The following is a 17,942-nucleotide window of genomic DNA, read 5'->3' as shown; positions in this document are numbered from 1 at the left end:
GGGTCAGCGAACGCAGAGCTGCAGGAGGTGGTGCAGGCAGCGGAGCAGAGGGTGAGACGGGGAAAGAGTAAGATGGGCAGGAAGGGGGGGGGAGAGGGGGACAGGGGGGGGAGAGGGGGGCAGGGGGGGGGGAGAGGGGGACGGGGGGGGGAGAGGGGGACGGGGGGGGGAGAGGGGGACGGGGAGGGGAGAGGGGGACAGGGGAGGGGAGAGGGGGACAGGGGAGGGGAGAGGGGGACAGGGGGGGGAGAGGGGGACGGGGGGGGGAGAGGGGGACGGGGGGGGGAGAGGGGGACAGGGGGGGGGGAGAGGGGGACGGGGGGGGAGAGGGGGGCAGGGGGGGGGGGAGAGGGGGACAGGGGGGGGGAGAGGGGGACAGGGGAGGGGAGAGGGGGACAGGGGAGGGGAGAGGGGGACAGGGGGGGGGAGAGGGGGACAGGGGGGGGGAGAGGGGGACGGGGGGGGAGAGGGGGACGGGGGGGGGAGAGGGGGGCGGGGGGGGGAGAGGGGGGCAGGGGGGGGGAGAGGGGGACAGGGGAGGGGAGAGGGGGACAGGGGAGGGGAGAGGGGGACAGGGGAGGGGAGAGGGGGACAGGGGAGGGGAGAGGGGGACAGGGGAGGGGAGAGGGGGACAGGGGAGGGGAGAGGGGGACAGGGGGGGGGAGAGGGGGACAGGGGGGGGGAGAGGGGGACAGGGGGGGGGAGAGGGGGACAGGGGGACAGGGGAGGGGAGAGGGGGACAGGGGAGGGGAGAGGGGGACAGGGGGGGGGGAGAGGGGGACAGGGGGGGGGGGGAGAGGGGGGACGGGGGGGGGAGAGGGGGGACGGGGGGGGGAGAGGGGGGACGGGGGGGGGAGAGGGGGGACGGGGGGGGGAGAGGGGGACGGGGGGGGGGGGAGAGGGGGACGGGGGGGGGAGAGGGGGACGGGGGGGGGAGAGGGGGGCAGGGGGGGGGAGAGGGGGGCAGGGGGGGGGAGAGGGGGGCAGGGGGGGGGAGAGGGGGGCAGGGGGGGGGAGAGGGGGACAGGGGGGGGGGAGAGGGGGACAGGGGGGGGGAGAAGGGGACAGGGGGGGGGAGAGGGGGACAGGGGGGGGGAGAGGGGGACAGGGGGGGGGAGAGGGGGGCAGGGGGGGGGAGAGGGGGGCAGGGGGGGGGAGAGGGGGGCAGGGGGGGGGGAGAGGGGGGCAGGGGGGGGGGAGAGGGGGGCAGGGGGGGGGGAGAGGGGGACAGAGGGGGGAGAGGGGGACAGGGGGGGGAGAGGGGGACAGGGGGGGGAAGAGGGGGACAGGGGGGGGGGGGAGAGGGGGACAGGGGGGGGAGAGGGGGGGGAGAGGGGGACAGGGGAGGGGAGAGGGGGACAGGGGAGGGGAGAGGGGGACAGGGGGGGAGAGGGGGACAGGGGGGGGGAGAGGGGGACAGGGGAGGGGAGAGGGGGACAGGGGGGGGAGAGGGGGACAGGGGGGGGAGAGGGGGACAGGGGGGGGGGAGAGGGGGACAGGGGAGGGGAGAGGGGGACAGGGGGGGGAGAGGGGGACAGGGGAGGGGAGAGGGGGACAGGGGGGGGAGAGGGGGACAGGGGGGGGAGAGGGGGACAGGGGGGGGGAGAGGGGGACAGGGGGGGGAGAGGGGGACAGGGGGGGGGAGAGGGGGACAGGGGGGGGGAGAGGGGGACAGGGGGGGGGGAGAGGGGGACAGGGGGGGGGAGAGGGGGGCAGGGGGGGGGGGAGAGGGGGCAGGGGGGGGGGAGAGGGGGGCAGGGGGGGGGAGAGGGCGGCAGGGGGGGGGAGAGGGGGGCAGGGGGGGGGAGAGGGGGGCAGGGGGGGGGAGAGGGGGACAGGGGGGGGAGAGGGGGACAGGGGGGGGAGAGGGGGACAGGGGGGGGAGAGGGGGACAGGGGGGGGAGAGGGGGACAGGGGGGGGGAGAGGGGGACAGGGGGGGGGGGAGAGGGGGACAGGGGGGGGAGAGGGGGGGGAGAGGGGGACAGGGGAGGGGAGAGGGGGACAGGGAGGGGAGAGGGGGACAGGGGGGGAGAGGGGGACAGGGGGGGGGGAGAGGGGGACAGGGGAGGGGAGAGGGGGACAGGGGGGGGAGAGGGGGACAGGGGGGGGAGAGGGGGACAGGGGGGGGAGAGGGGGACAGGGGGGGGGAGAGGGGGACAGGGGGGGGGGAGAGGAAGACAGGGGGGGGGAGAGGGGGACAGGGGGGGGGAGAGGGGGGCAGGGGGGGGGGAGAGGGGGGCAGGGGGGGGGAGAGGGGGGCAGGGGGGGGGAGAGGGGGGCAGGGGGGGGGAGAGGGGGGCAGGGGGGGGGAGAGGGGGGCAGGGGGGGGGAGAGGGGGACAGGGGGGGGAGAGGGGGACAGGGGGGGGAGAGGGGGACAGGGGGGGGAGAGGGGGGCAGGGGGGGGAGAGGGGGACAGGGGGGGGGAGAGGGGGACAGGGGGGGGGAGAGGGGGACAGGGGGGGGGAGAGGGGGACAGGGGGGGGGAGAGGGGGACAGGGGGGGGGAGAGGGGGACAGGGGGGGGGAGAGGGGGACAGGGGGGGGGAGAGGGGGGCAGGGGGGGGAGAGGGGGACAGGGGGAAAGATGGGCAGGAGGGGGGGGAGATGGGGAGGAGAGGGTTGAGATGGGGGGAGAGGGTGAGAGGGGAGGAGAGGGGGGATATGGGGGGGGAGATGGTGGCATTCGGTTATGAACAGAATGAAGTGGCCATGGTTTGTGTGTGGTGTAATATGATGTGATATGGTCTGATATGGTGTATTATGGTGCGGTGTGGTATGATCTGGTGTAACATGATGTGGTTCATCTCACCAGAAGAAAAACTTGTCATGGCTCTGAATTGCTGCGCCAGACATTCATTCTATTAACATTACAACACAAACGCACACAATAACATGTTAAATAAATAAGTATTCGATAGTCATATCAATATATGTATATATCTGTACGTGTGTGTATGCATGTGTCTATGCGAATGTGGGGAGCGGTGGCGTAGTGGTTCACACGCTCTAACACAAATATGATACAGGGTACGGAGTTGAACAACATAAACCACGTGGGGCTACAGCACACACCACCGCACACACCACTCACACCACTGCACACACACCACTGCACACACACCACCGTACAAACACCACACACACCACTGCACACACACCACCGCACACACCACACACACCACACACACCACCGCGCACACACCACTGCACACACACGACCACCGTCGCCGCCACAGTTTCACGAGGACACAACGACGGGAGGTAGATGTGGCCGGGGGACACAATTCCCGGAGCGGCGTTCCGGACCGCTGGCTCGGCACGAGCGAGCGGCCCGTGCCCCGCACCTGGTGCTCCTGCAGACGCTCGGCCTCCACCAGCTCCGTGCAGATCTCGCACGGCAGACGGTGAACCGGGCCTCGCGAGGGCTCGCAGGAACTCGCATCCAAACGTGGATTCGGGTGATCCGAGATCGCGAAGGGATCGCGTTGAGCCGGGTTCCCGGGATGGCGAGGGGAGAAGGCGTTCCCGGAGGGCTCGCGGTGACCCCGGCGGTCACCGGGTCGCTGCTGGATCCTGGTGGGGGTTGTGGGGATGGCGTGGCGGTAGTCCGCAGACGCGTACGCCAGCTCCACGTTACAGCCGCTCTACACGGAGGATGACAACCGCAGAGTTACGTCTGATCAAACCAAACAGAATCTTTATTTAGACTGGGGAAATCCGATGAGCAGTAAAGCTCTTTTTCACAGATATCTCTTCGACTAAACTATTAAACTATTTTATTTACCAGGCAAGGCCCACCGAGCGAAGTGACTGACGTCATCAAGACGTGTGGGAGTTTATAGCAGCAGCCAAACTCTGAGCGCACGTCCAATGTAAATGTGGAGGACCCGGATAAAGATCCACGCGACCGTGGGGAAAACACGCAAACTCCAAATATACAGCAGCAGCAGCAGGCGTCAGGGTCGGGATCGAACCCACGACCTCCTGCGTACCAGGCGAGGGAGATAACATCTCGCCACCGCGAGGCGGCCGGTTTACTCTGCTGTGTGAAGATTTGCAGTGGATGCCCCATAGAGGACGCATCACTGTGAGCTCCTCTTGGCCATGGGTGGGTGAATGTCCTTGGATGTGAGAAGATGTTTTCACCGCGGGGCTGTTCTCATTGACAAGGCAGCTGTCCATAGATCTGCTCTGTACTTGTCCACCAAAACACCAAACATATCTTCTGAGCTCAATGGGCTTTACTCGGGAAAGGGGGGCGGTGGCAGTCCGTCAGTTTACCACGGGGGTGGGGCGGGGTAGCCTGGGAGTTCACCAAAACACGATGAATGAATGGTGACACCGGTCGCTAGAGCACGCGACACGCGTGGCTACAGCTGCACGTGCGAGCGCCGCGCGGCACGGCCGCGGAGACGTTCGCGTGGAGCGACCCGAAGAGGGCCCCCCCCCCTCTCTCGGTTGCTCCGCACGAGCGCTCGCACCAGCGCTCGCACCCGGCGCCGTCTCTCGCCTGGTGCAGGATGAGCTCGTCAGCCGCGACGAGCAGCCCGCAGAACTCGCACGGCAGGAACGTGCGGTCCCCACCGTCCGCCCCGGGCGTCACCGGGGCCCGGTACGACGGCGCGGCGGGGGTCGGTCGCGAGGGTTGGGCGTCTCCGAGGAGCCGCGCGTGCCCGCCGGGGAGTTCCTCGCCGCTCTGGCTGTCGTCTGTTGGCAAGGCGGCGGCACGGTCAAGATCAGGCGGTGGCAACGTCACCGGTGAGATGTTGGGCAATGGGCCATCTTCGCCGCACATAAACAGAGAAGCCAGAGAGACAGATTGGAGACTTAACAACACGGGGCCTGATGAGAATTAAATAATAATAAAATTCTTATGACCAGTTTTTGAATAGGCATGCGAATAGTTACCCAATAGTAGCTACTGAGTGCCAGACAAAAAAAACCTTCAGTAATCACAAAGTACGGATGGTATATGTTGTGGCTTGGCTTTCCAACACACCGATGTGCTGTACTAGTATACTACACTATACACTACACTACTCTACACTATACACTACTACACACTACACTACACACTAGTGCTGTACTGGTGACGAATTGGCACGTTCTACGTGACAACCCTTACTAGTTGGATGTGTCGGGTGGTGGCGGGTTTTAACGACACATTTATTTATTTACGCGATCTAACCCAAAAAACACCTCTTATGGATGATATTGGCCGCGGAAGCCTACGTGTTAAACATCCGTCCACCTGCGCACGTGATTCCAAGGTACACGCTGTAAACAGGCAAGTAAACAAAGCAAGCGCGCAGGTACACGACGCGCACGGCAGGGCCGCCCTCACCGCTGCTGTAGGACACCAGGCTCCTGGCTGGCCTGGCTCGGCTCGTGCCCGAGCCGGGCCTCCCCACGCGAGCCGCGGTCCCTCCCGGCCAGCTGGACTGCCACCGCTGCTCCATGAGAACCCTTGTTCCCGTCTCCTTTTGCGTCTCCATCGCCAACTCCCACTGCCCCTCCCCCTCCTCTGCCTCTCTGGCTCTCTCCTCTTGCTCTCCCGCTCTCTCCTCTGCCTCTCTGGCTCTCTCCGTCTCGTCTCTCCAATGGACTTGGTGCGCTCCAATCTGCTGCCGCGTCTCCCATTGGCTCCCTGCGCCTGCTCTGCGACTGGGACCCCTTCCACCCTCTCTCTGTGTGCAGGGCCCGCGCTGCTGCTGCTGCTGTCCCTGCGCTCGATGCCGTAGCAGCTCCTGATGCGGGTGCCCTTGCCGCAGCCATTGCTGCTGCTTCCATTGCTCCTGTTGGTGCCCCTCTAAGTTTGGTGTTTGCTCCAGTTGCTGCTGCAACCACTGCTGGTGCTTCTGCTGCTTCTGCAGTCGATTCTGCTGCTCCTGCTGCTTCTGCTGCTCCTGCTGCTTCTGCTGCTGCTCCTGCTGCTGTTGCTTCTGCTGCTGCTGCTTCTGCTGCTCCTGTTGCTTCTGCTGCTGCTCCTGCTGCTGTTGCTTCTGCTGCTGCTGCTCCTGCTGCTGCTGCTGCTTCTGCTGCTCCTGCTGCTTCTGTAGTCGATTCTGATGCTCCTGTTGCTTCTGCTGCTCCTGCTGCTTCTGCTGCTGCTTCAGCTGCTGCTTCTGCTGCTCCTGCTGCTTCTGCTGCTTCTGTAGTCGATTCTGATGCTGCTGTTGCTTCTGCTGCTCCTGCTGCTTCTGCTGCTGCTTCTGCTGCTCCAGTTGCTCCTGCTGCTTCTGCTGCTTCTGCTGCTCCAGTTGCTGCTGCTGCTCCTGTAGCCACTGCTGCTGCTCCTGCTGCTCCTGCTGCTTCTGCAGTCGGATTTGCTGCTCCTGCTGCTTCTGCAGCTCCTGCTGCTCCAGTGTCTTCTGCAGACACTCCTGCTGCGCTCGCGGGCAGCCGAGCGCGTGGGCCTTCTTGTCGCGGTGCTGGACGAAGGCTCCGCAGGCCGGGCACGGCTCGGTGCGGGCGCCGCAGAAGCGCTCGTGCTGGGGCAGCTGGCGCTGTGCGAGTGCCAGCTCGCAGTAGCGGCACTCGTGCAGGCGCAGGCCGCAAGCACCGCCCTGTGCGCTCAGAGGCACGACGAGGACACGCGCGTGTGGAACGCGTGTACGTGCACACACGTGTACGCGCACACACGTGTACGCGCACAGGGAACACGTGGTACACGCGCACACGGAATACGTGTACATGCATAATCAACGTTTTTGGGTTTAGATCGCGTTATTTATAAATGTGTCGTAACCCTCCACCACCCGACACAGCCAATCAGTAAAAATGTGTCACGTTGACAAAAGACAAATAGTTCACTGCTTTAGCCCACCGGTGTGTTGAAGCCACAACATTTACAATTTGAGTACGACGTTGGAATGTGTTTTATTGTGATTATGCTACATTAGTAATCAGTTAGTGTTTGTTTCCCTTATAAGGAATTGTAATGTATCTTATTTAATAATACGCTTCCAGGCCGCACTAAGCCTGTAGCTGTCTGAGCGATTAAAGTTATTTCTGTTTCTCTCAATTTCAATCGATTCTCTAATTAGTCTTTGCCAGTAGTAACTAGTTTTACACAACACTTCCACGTTGTCAAAATCAATTGAGTGTCCCTGTTGGCATGCATGTTCTGCCACTGCCGACAGTTGTGTTTGTGATAGTTTAATATTTCTCTGGTGTTCTTTTAGTCTTACACTAACGTTACGCCCTGTCTGTCCAATATAGCATCTGCCACATACACAATTAATCCGATATACACCTTCTGTTGATAATTTAGGCAATTCGTCTTTAGTGCACGTTACTAGTTGTTGAATTTTGTGTACTGTACCAAATCTTACTGCAATGTTTTGCTTTTGCAAAACACGGGCTAATTTGTCAGTTACTCCTGAGATAAATGGTATTTTTATTGTTTTAATAATCTGATCGCTTTCAGCAGTGTCGCTTTGCGATCGTGATTTGGCTTTTAGTGCTCTGTTAATTTGAGCATTATTGTAGCCATTCTGTCTTAGTGCTTCTTTAACATGTTTAATCTCTCTCACTAGACTTTCACCATCTGACACTGTTTTAGCCCGATGTATGAGCGTCTTGATAAGAGAGGATTTCTGAGCTGGGTGATGATGCGAATCTGCATTCAGATAGGCATCAGTGTGCGTTTGCTTTCTGTAAACACTGTGTGTTATTTTACCATTTAGGCCATGCCCAAGTAAAATATCCAGGAACGGGAGTGTGTTATTCACCTCCATTTCCATGGTGAACTGAATGGCCGGGTTTTGTGCATTGAGATGATTTAGAAAATCGTTAAGTGTATCTTTACCATGTGGCCAGACAACCAAAGTGTCATCCACATATCTAAACCAAAAGGATGGTTTTAATGTGCTCGAGGCAAGTGCTCTGGTTTCAAAGTTTTCCATGTACAAATTTGCTATAGCAGGAGATAAAGGAGAGCCCATTGCTGCTCCCTCCCTTAGTTTAAAGAATTCGCCTCTCCATAAGAAGTAAGTGTTATTTAAACAATGGTCTGCGAGTTTCGGAATATCTTTTGGTAAACCTGTATTCTTTACCAGTGTATCAAGTAATTTAAGCGACTCGCTCACTGGAACCTTAGTGAATAGCGAAATCACATCAAGACGCTCATAGATCGGGCTAAAACAGTGTCAGATAGTGAAAGTCTAGTGAGAGAGATTAAACATGTTAAAGAAGCACTAAGACAGAATGGCTACAATAATGCTCAAATTAACAGAGCACTAAAAGCCAAATCACGATCGCAAAGCAACACTGCTGAAAGCGATCAGATCATTAAAACAATAAAAATACCATTTATCTCAGGAGTAACTGACAAATTAGCCCGTTTTGCAAAAGCAAAACATTACAGTAAGATTTGGTACAGTACACAAAATTCAACAACTAGTAACGTGCACTAAAGACGAATTGCCTAAATTATCAACAGAAGGTGTATATCGGATTAATTGTGTATGTGGCAGATGCTATATTGGACAGACAGGGCGTAACGTTAGTGTAAGACTAAAAGAACACCAGAGAAATATTAAACTATCACAAACACAACTGTCGGCAGTGGCAGAACATGCATGCCAACTGGGACACTCAAATGATTTTGACAACGTGGAAGTGTTGTGTAAAACTAGTTACTACTGGCAAAAACTAATTAGAGAATCGATTGAAATTGAGAGAAACAGAAATAACTTTAATCGCTCAGACAGCTACAGGCTTAGTGCGGCCTGGAAGCGTATTATTAAATAAGATACATTACAATTCCTTATAAGGGAAACAAACACTAACTGATTACTAATGTAGCATAATCACAATAAAACACATTCCAAATGATTACTAATCTACAACTCGCATCGTAACAATAGCCTGATTACTAATCTAGTATATAATTACAATCACTCCCCCCTTGAATCTTTGCACCTGATGAGTTAATGAGTTAATGATGACGTCACCCTGCTGCTGCTCTATATAAGAACGGGAGACACAGCAGAGCCTCTCCATTCTGGCGAATTGCCCGATGATGCTGGATGCAATTACCAGCGAAATGTCGTACTCAAATTGTAAATGTTGTGGCTTCAACACACCGGTGGGCTAAAGCAGTGAACTATTTGTCTTTTGTCAACGTGACACATTTTTACTGATTGGCTGTGTCGGGTGGTGGAGGGTTACGACACATTTATAAATAACGCGATCTAAACCCAAAAACGTTGATTATGAATAACATTGGTCGCGAAAGCCTACGTGTTAAACTGACGTGTACATGGACGTGGAACACGTGTACGTGTACGTGGAACACGTGTAAACCCACGTAAAACACGTGTAGAAAGATGTTCAACGTGCAAATATACATTGTGCGAAGGGCCCTTGAACCTTGTCGTGGAAGGCCCTCCGTGAATAAGGATAAAGGAGACTCGTGGATTGTATCACGGCCGACGTTCCTACCTGTGTGGTGATGTGGAATGGGTCACTACGGCGTGTAGCGTTGGCTGCTGGCAAAAAGGGGCTCGGTTGCCATGGCAACCCTGTCGGCCAGCAGGTGAGGGGGTAGGCGGGAGGAAGGGGTGTGGGAGAAGCCCGGGAACCTTCCAGGAGGTTCTAGAAGGGGGGCGTTGTCAAGGGGGAGCGAGGCTGCGCTGGGGGGATAAAAGGGGGGCCCCAGAGAGGACTCAGGGCTGTTGTTGGACCCGTGGAGCGTCACGAGTCTCCGTCATCGTCTACAGCGCTGTGGGTCAGGCAGCCTGCTGCTCCCCTCACCTAAGCATCGTGTCCCTTGTGCCTGTGAAGGCTTTAGTGCCTCCCATGTTGTGTCTGCGAAGTGCGTCACTACTCCTGTAAAGCCCCATAAACCATAACCTAACAGCACGTTTGGCCCTGCTGAAATCAATGAAATCTATCCATCTAAATTGTTATTACAATGATGACCTCTCACCTGATGATCTTCGAGTTGGCATTTCTCGAGGACCACACCACAAGGGCACCTCACCTGGGTGCAGAGGAAACATGCAGAGAGAGACACAGATTTGTTTACACCTGGATGCCTCCTCGTGTCGCTGTGGTCCCACGAAGCAGTTTCCCAACTCCAGGCCTCGCGAACCCCGACCACACTCCGCCTTTCCCTACATTTACTAACGTACATTTACTAACGTACTAATTGTACAAATTGACTCTTGCCACACTGCACGCACCCGATGATATTTAAACACGTCTCACGCGACGCGCTAAGCCATGAACGCTGACTACCATCACGTTTTCGATGTACGCACACGTGTTCCATCTGTTCGACAGGCAGCCAAAAGCCGCTGCGAGGATGACCGGAGTTCGCATGATGGTTTATGCTCCTTAACAATATTAGCAAGGTAGTTCGGTTCATTTGCGACCTTGTACCATATTCGTTCGGGAATTGGAAGCCAAAGCAGCTTTGCGAGCACTGGAGGGACACGGTCAGATCTTGCTTGACAAGTCACGTGCCGCTTGGTGATGATTTTTGCCAAACGTTCCGTAGAGTAGCGAGTTGCAATAATCGAGTCGATATAATTCACTACACGCCACCGTGTTGGCTATGTCACGACTCGATCGTTGTCGAACGTGTCGTGTCTATGACAATTGTAGCAGGCGTTGAAATGTCCTGGAATATCGAAGCGCCTTACATCATTCTCATGTCATCTTGAACGTTCCCACTGTCCTGCGGCAGAAGTCGTGGTCTCGCCTAGGGGGCCCCCAGCGGCAGCTGTCCCTGTGCCGCCGCATGAGATGTGTATGGAGCGCTGGCGCGCACGTGGGTAGCAGCTGCCAGCGGGGGGGGGGGGGGGGGGTGCTCGCCATGCGGGTAGAGGGGGGGGTTATTGCTATGGGGGGAGAGGGGGGGTTATTGCTATGGGGGGAGAGGGGGGGTTATTGCTATAGGGGGAGAGGGGGGGTTATTGCTATGGGGGGAGAGGGGGGGTTATTGCTATGGGGGGAGAGGGGGGGTTATTGCTATGGAGGGAGAGGGGGGGTTATTGCTATGGGGGGAGAGGGGGGGTTATTGCTATGGGGGGAGAGGGGGGGGTTATTGCTATGGGGGGAGAGGGGGGGGTTATTGCTATGGAGGGAGAGGGGGGGTTATTGCTATGGGGGGAGAGGGGGGGGTTATTGCTATGGAGGGAGAGGGGGGGTTATTGCTATGGGGGGAGAGGGGGGGTTATTGCTATGGGGGGAGAGGGGGGGTTATTGCTATGGGGAGAGAGGGGGGGGTTATTGCTATGGAGGGAGAGGGGGGGTTATTGCTATGGGGGGAGAGGGGGGGTTATTGCTATGGAGTGAGAGGGGGGGTTATTGCTATGGGGGGAGAAGGGGGGTTATTGCTATGGGGGGAGAGGGGGGGTTATTGCTATGGAGGGAGAGGGGGGTTATTGCTATGGGGGGAGAGGGGGGGGTTATTGCTATGGAGGGAGAGGGGGGGTTTATTGCTATGGGGGGAGAGGGGGGGGTTATTGCTATGGAGGGAGAGGGGGGGTTATTGCTATGGAGGGAGAGGGGGGGTTATTGCTATGGGGGAGAGGGGGGTATTGCTATGGAGGGAGAGGGGGGGGTTATTGCTATGGAGGGAGGGGGGGCTATTGCTATGGGGGGAGAGGGGGGGTTATTGCTATGGAGGGAGAGGGGGGGGTTATTGCTATGGGGGGAGAGGGGGGGGGTTATTGCTATGGAGGGAGAGGGGGGGGCTATTGCTATGGGGGGAGAGGGGGGGGGTTATTGCTATGGAGGGAGAGGGGGGGGTTATTGCTATGGAGGGAGAGGGGGGGGGGGTTATTGCTATGGGGGGAGAGGGGGGGTTATTGCTATGGAGGGAGAGGGGGGGGGTTATTGCTATGGGGGGAGAGGGGGGGGGGTTATTGCTATGGGGGGAGAAGGGGGGGGTTATTGCTATGGAGGGAGAAAGGGGGGGGTTATTGCTATGGGGGGAGAGGGGGGGTTATTGCTATGGGGGGAGAGGGGGGGGTTATTGCTATGGGGGGAGAGGGGGGGGGGGTTATTGCTATGGGGGGAGAGGGGGGGTTATTGCTATGGGGGGAGAGGGGGGGGGTTATTGCTATGGGGGGAGAGGGGGGGTTATTGCTATGGGGGGAGAGGGGGGGTTATTGCTATGGGGGGAGAGGGGGGGGGTTATTGCTATGGGGGGAGAGGGGGGGGGGGTTATTGCTATGGGGGGAGAGGGGGGGTTATTGCTATGGGGGGAGAGGGGGGGGGTTATTGCTATGGGGGGAGAGGGGGGGTTATTGCTATGGGGGAGAGGGGGGGGGTTATTGCTATGGGGGGAGAGGGGGGGGGGTTATTGCTATGGAGGGAGAGGGGGGGGTTATTGCTATGGAGGGAGAGGGGGGGGGTTATTGCTATGGAGGGAGAGCGGGGGGGGGTTATTGCTATGGAGGGAGAGGGGGGGGTTATTGCTATGGAGGGAGAGGGGGGGGGTTATTGCTATGGAGGGAGAGGGGGGGTTATTGCTATGGAGGGAGAGGGGGGGTTATTGCTATGGGGGGAGAGGGGGGGTTATTGCTATGGGGGGAGAGGGGGGGTTATTGCTATGGAGGGAGAGGGGGGGTTATTGCTATGGAGGGAGAGGGGGGGGGGTTATTGCTATGGAGGGAGAGGGGGGGTTATTGCTATGGGGGGAGAGGGGGGGTTATTGCTATGGAGGGAGAGGGGGGGTTATTGCTATGGAGGGAGAGGGGGGGGTTATTGCTATGGGGGGAGAGGGGGGGTTATTGCTATGGGGGGAGAGGGGGGGTTATTGCTATGGGGGGAGAGGGGGGGTTATTGCTATGGAGGGAGAGGGGGGGTTATTGCTATGGAGGGAGAGGGGGGGGTTATTGCTATGGAGGGAGAGGGGCGGTTATTGCTATGGAGGGAGAGGGGGGGTTATTGCTATGGAGGGAGAGGGGGGGTCATTGCTATGGGGGGAGAGGGGGTGTTATTGCTATGGACGGAGAGGGGGGGTTATTGCTATGGAGGGAGAGGGGGGGTTATTGCTATGGAGGGAGAGGGGGGGTTATTGCTATGGGGGGAGAGGGGGGGTTATTGCTATGGAGGGAGAGGGGGGGTTATTGCTATGGAGGGAGAGGGGGGGTTATTGATATGGAGGGAGAGAGGGGAGTTATTGCTATGGAGAGGGGGGGTTATTGCTATGGAGGGAGAGGGGGGGTTATTGCTATGGAGGGAGAGGGGGGGTTATTGCTATGGAGGGAGAGGGGGGGGTTATTGCTATGGAGGGAGAGGGGGGGGGTTATTGCTATGGAGGGAGAGGGGGGGGGTTATTGCTATGGGGGGAGAGGGGGGGTTATTGCTATGGGGGGAGAGGGGGGGTTATTGCTATGGGGGGAGAGGGGGGGTTATTGCTATGGGGGGAGAGGGGGGGGGGTTATTGCTATGGGGGGAGAGGGGGGGTTATTGCTATGGAGGGAGAGGGGGGGGGTTATTGCTATGGGGGGAGAGGGGGGGTTATTGCTATGGGGGGAGAGGGGGGGTTATTGCTATGGGGGGAGAGGGGGGGTTATTGCTATGGGGGGAGAGGGGGGGTTATTGCTATGGGGGGAGAGGGGGGGGGTTATTGCTATGGAGGGAGAGGGGGGGTTATTGCTATGGGGGGAGAGGGGGGGTTATTGCTATGGAGGGAGAGGGGGGGTTATTGCTATGGAGCGAGAGGGGGGGTTATTGCTATGGGGGGAGAGGGGGGGTTATTGCTATGGGGGGAGAGGGGGGGTTATTGCTATGGGGGGAGAGGGGGGGTTATTGCTATGGGGGGAGAGGGGGGGGTTATTGCTATGGAGGGAGAGGGGGGGTTATTGCTATGGGGGGAGAGGGGGGTTATTTCTATGGAGGGAGAGGGGGGGTTATTGCTATGGAGGGAGAGGGGGGGTTATTGCTATGGGGGGAGAGGGGGGGGGGTTATTGCTATGGAGGGAGAGGGGGGGTTATTGCTATGGGGGGAGAGGGGGGGTTATTGCTATGGAGGGAGAGGGGGGGTTATTGCTATGGAGGGAGAGGGGGGGGTTATTGCTATGGGGGGAGAGGGGGGGTTATTGCTATGGAGGGAGAGGGGGGGTTATTGCTATGGAGGGAGAGGGGGGGTTATTGCTATGGAGGGAGAGGGGGGGTTATTGCTATGGAGGGAGAGGGGGGGTTATTGCTATGGAGGGAGAGGGGGGGTTATTGCTATGGGGGGAGAGGGGGGGTTATTGCTATGGAGGGAGAGGGGGGGTTATTGCTATGGAGGGAGAGGGGGGGTTATTGCTATGGAGGGAGAGGGGGGGTTATTGCTATGGAGGGAGAGGGGGGGTTATTGCTATGGAGGGAGAGGGGGGGTTATTGCTATGGAGGGAGAGGGGGGGTTATTGCTATGGAGGGAGAGGGGGGGTTATTGCTATGGAGGGAGAGGGGGGGTTATTGCTATGGAGGGAGAGGGGGGGTTATTGCTATGGAGGGAGAGGGGGGGGTTATTGCTATGGAGGGAGAGGGGGGGGTTATTGCTATGGAGGGAGAGGGGGGGTTATTGCTATGGAGGGAGAGGGGGGGTTATTGCTATGGAGGGAGAGGGGGGGTTATTGCTATGGAGGGAGAGGGGGGGTTATTGCTATTGAGGGAGAGGGGGGGGTTATTGCTATGGAGGGAGAGGGGGGGTTATTGCTATGGAGGGAGAGGGGGGGTTATTGCTATGGAGGGAGAGGGGGGGTTATTGCTATGGGGGGAGAGGGGGGGTTATTGCTATGGGGGGAGAGGGGGGGTTATTGCTATGGGGGGAGAGGGGGGGTTATTGCTATGGGGGGAGAGGGGGGGTTATTGCTATGGGGGGAGAGGGGGGGTTATTGCTATGGAGGGAGAGGGGGGGTTATTGCTATGGGGGGAGAGGGGGGGTTATTGCTATGGGGGGAGAGGGGGGGTTATTGCTATGGGGGGAGAGGGGGGGTTATTGCTATGGAGGGAGAGGGGGGGTTATTGCTATGGGGGGAGAGGGGGGGTTATTGCTATGGGGGGAGAGGGGGGGTTATTGCTATGGAGGGAGAGGGGGGGTTATTGCTATGGGGGGAGAGGGGGGGTTATTGCTATGGGGGGAGAGGGGGGGTTATTGCTATGGGGGGAGAGGGGGGGTTATTGCTATGGGGGGAGAGGGGGGGTTATTGCTATGGGGGGAGAGGGGGGGTTATTGCTATGGAGGGAGAGGGGGGGTTATTGCTATGGGGGGAGAGGGGGGGTTATTGCTATGGGGGGAGAGGGGGGGTTATTGCTATGGGAGGAGAGGGGGGGTTATTGCTATGGAGGGAGAGGGGGGGTTATTGCTATGGGGGGAGAGGGGGGGTTATTGCTATGGGGGGAGAGGGGGGGTTATTGCTATGGAGGGAGAGGGGGGGTTATTGCTATGGGGGGAGAGGGGGGGTTATTGCTATGGGGGGAGAGGGGGGGTTATTGCTATGGGGGGAGAGGGGGGGTTATTGCTATGGACGGAGAGGGGGGGTTATTGCTATGGGGGGAGAGGGGGGGTTATTGCTATGGGGGGAGAGGGGGGGTTATTGCTATGGGGGGAGAGGGGGGGTTATTGCTATGGGGGGAGAGGGGGGGTTATTGCTATGGGGGGAGAGGGGGGGTTATTGCTATGGAGGGAGAGGGGGGGTTATTGCTATGGGGGGAGAGGGGGGGTTATTGCTATGGAGGGAGAGGGGGGGTTATTGCTATGGGGGGAGAGGGGGGGTTATTGCTATGGGGGGAGAGGGGGGGTTATTGCTATGGAGGGAGAGGGGGGGTTATTGCTATGGAGGGAGAGGGGGGGTTATTGCTATGGGGGGAGAGGGGGGGTTATTGCTATGGGGGGAGAGGGGGGGTTATTGCTATGGGGGGAGAGGGGGGTTATTGCTATGGGGGGAGAGGGGGGGTTATTGCTATGGGGGGAGAGGGGGGGTTATTGCTATGGGGGGAGAGGGGGGGTTATTGCTATGGGGGGAGAGGGGGGGTTATTGCTATGGGGGGAGAGGGGGGGTTATTGCTATGGAGGGAGAGGGGGGGTTATTGCTATTGAGGGAGAGGGGGGGGTTATTGCTATGGAGGGAGAGGGGGGGTTATTGCTATGGAGGGAGAGGGGGGGTTATTGCTATGGAGGGAGAGGGGGGGTTATTGCTATGGGGGGAGAGGGGGGGTTATTGCTATGGGGGGAGAGGGGGGGTTATTGCTATGGGGGGAGAGGGGGGGTTATTGCTATGGGGGGAGAGGGGGGGTTATTGCTATGGGGGGAGAGGGGGGGTTATTGCTATGGAGGGAGAGGGGGGGTTATTGCTATGGGGGGAGAGGGGGGGTTATTGCTATGGGGGGAGAGGGGGGGTTATTGCTATGGGGGGAGAGGGGGGGTTATTGCTATGGAGGGAGAGGGGGGGTTATTGCTATGGGGGGAGAGGGGGGGTTATTGCTATGGGGGGAGAGGGGGGGTTATTGCTATGGAGGGAGAGGGGGGGTTATTGCTATGGGGGGAGAGGGGGGGTTATTGCTATGGGGGGAGAGGGGGGGTTATTGCTATGGGGGGAGAGGGGGGGTTATTGCTATGGGGGGAGAGGGGGGGTTATTGCTATGGGGGGAGAGGGGGGGTTATTGCTATGGAGGGAGAGGGGGGGTTATTGCTATGGGGGGAGAGGGGGGGTTATTGCTATGGGGGGAGAGGGGGGGTTATTGCTATGGGAGGAGAGGGGGGGTTATTGCTATGGAGGGAGAGGGGGGGTTATTGCTATGGGGGGAGAGGGGGGGTTATTGCTATGGGGGGAGAGGGGGGGTTATTGCTATGGAGGGAGAGGGGGGGTTATTGCTATGGGGGGAGAGGGGGGGTTATTGCTATGGGGGGAGAGGGGGGGTTATTGCTATGGGGGGAGAGGGGGGGTTATTGCTATGGACGGAGAGGGGGGGTTATTGCTATGGGGGGAGAGGGGGGGTTATTGCTATGGGGGGAGAGGGGGGGTTATTGCTATGGGGGGAGAGGGGGGGTTATTGCTATGGGGGGAGAGGGGGGGTTATTGCTATGGGGGGAGAGGGGGGGTTATTGCTATGGAGGGAGAGGGGGGGTTATTGCTATGGGGGGAGAGGGGGGGTTATTGCTATGGAGGGAGAGGGGGGGTTATTGCTATGGGGGGAGAGGGGGGGTTATTGCTATGGGGGGAGAGGGGGGGTTATTGCTATGGAGGGAGAGGGGGGGTTATTGCTATGGAGGGAGAGGGGGGGTTATTGCTATGGGGGGAGAGGGGGGGTTATTGCTATGGGGGGAGAGGGGGGGTTATTGCTATGGGGGGAGAGGGGGGTTATTGCTATGGGGGGAGAGGGGGGGTTATTGCTATGGGGGGAGAGGGGGGGTTATTGCTATGGGGGGAGAGGGGGGGTTATTGCTATGGGGGGAGAGGGGGGGTTATTGCTATGGGGGGAGAGGGGGGGTTATTGCTATGGAGGGAGAGGGGGGGTTATTGCTATGGGGGAGAGGGGGGGGTTATTGCTATGGGGGGAGAGGGGGGGTTATTGCTATGGGGGGAGAGGGGGGGGTTATTGCTATGGGGGGAGAGGGGGGGTTATTGCTATGGGGGGAGAGGGGGGGTTATTGCTATGGGGGGAGAGGGGGGGTTATTGCTATGGGGGGAGAGGGGGGGTTATTGCTATGGGGGAGAGGGGGGGGTTATTGCTATGGGGGGAGAGGGGGGGTTATTGCTATGGGGGGAGAGGGGGGGGTTATTGCTATGGGGGGAGAGGGGGGGTTATTGCTATGGGGGGAGAGGGGGGGTTATTGCTATGGGGGAGAGGGGGGATTATTGCTATGGGGGAGATGGGGGGGTTATTGCTATGGGGGGAGAGGGGGGGTTATTGCTATGGGGGGAGAGGGGGGGTTATTGCTATGGGGGGAGAGGGGGGGTTATTGCTATGCGGTAACTCGTGTGGGTG

At 59.0% G+C, this 17,942-nt stretch overlaps 1 protein-coding gene across 5 annotated transcripts in view; it reads right to left on the bottom strand.

Annotated features, from left to right (window-relative positions):
• Positions 1-17,942, bottom strand: part of LOC144945390 (uncharacterized) — a 37,011-nt gene that overhangs the window by 763 nt on the left and 18,306 nt on the right. Inside the window, exons 4-8 of one of the 5 annotated variants that reach the window (XM_078873898.1) lie at positions 9,937-9,990; positions 5,347-6,568; positions 4,496-4,784; positions 3,347-3,646; positions 2,812-2,860 (exon numbers count right to left, since the gene is read on the bottom strand). In XM_078873898.1, the coding sequence (XP_078730024.1) occupies positions 2,827-2,860; positions 3,347-3,646; positions 4,496-4,784; positions 5,347-6,568; positions 9,937-9,990 (1,899 nt within the window). In that variant the 3' untranslated portion in view covers positions 2,812-2,826. The remainder of the gene's footprint in view (positions 1-2,811; positions 2,861-3,346; positions 3,647-4,495; positions 4,785-5,346; positions 6,569-9,936; positions 9,991-17,942) is intronic. The other 4 variants (XM_078873895.1, XM_078873893.1, XM_078873894.1 and 1 more) reach the window with 4 other exon arrangements.

The sequence above is a fragment of the Lampetra fluviatilis genome, chromosome 37, assembly GCF_964198595.1.
Source record: "Lampetra fluviatilis chromosome 37, kcLamFluv1.1, whole genome shotgun sequence".
In the NCBI taxonomy this organism is placed as follows: Eukaryota; Metazoa; Chordata; class Hyperoartia; order Petromyzontiformes; family Petromyzontidae; genus Lampetra; species Lampetra fluviatilis.
The sequence above is the reverse complement of the archived record's forward strand: the minus strand, read 5'-3'. Positions and strand labels throughout refer to the sequence as shown.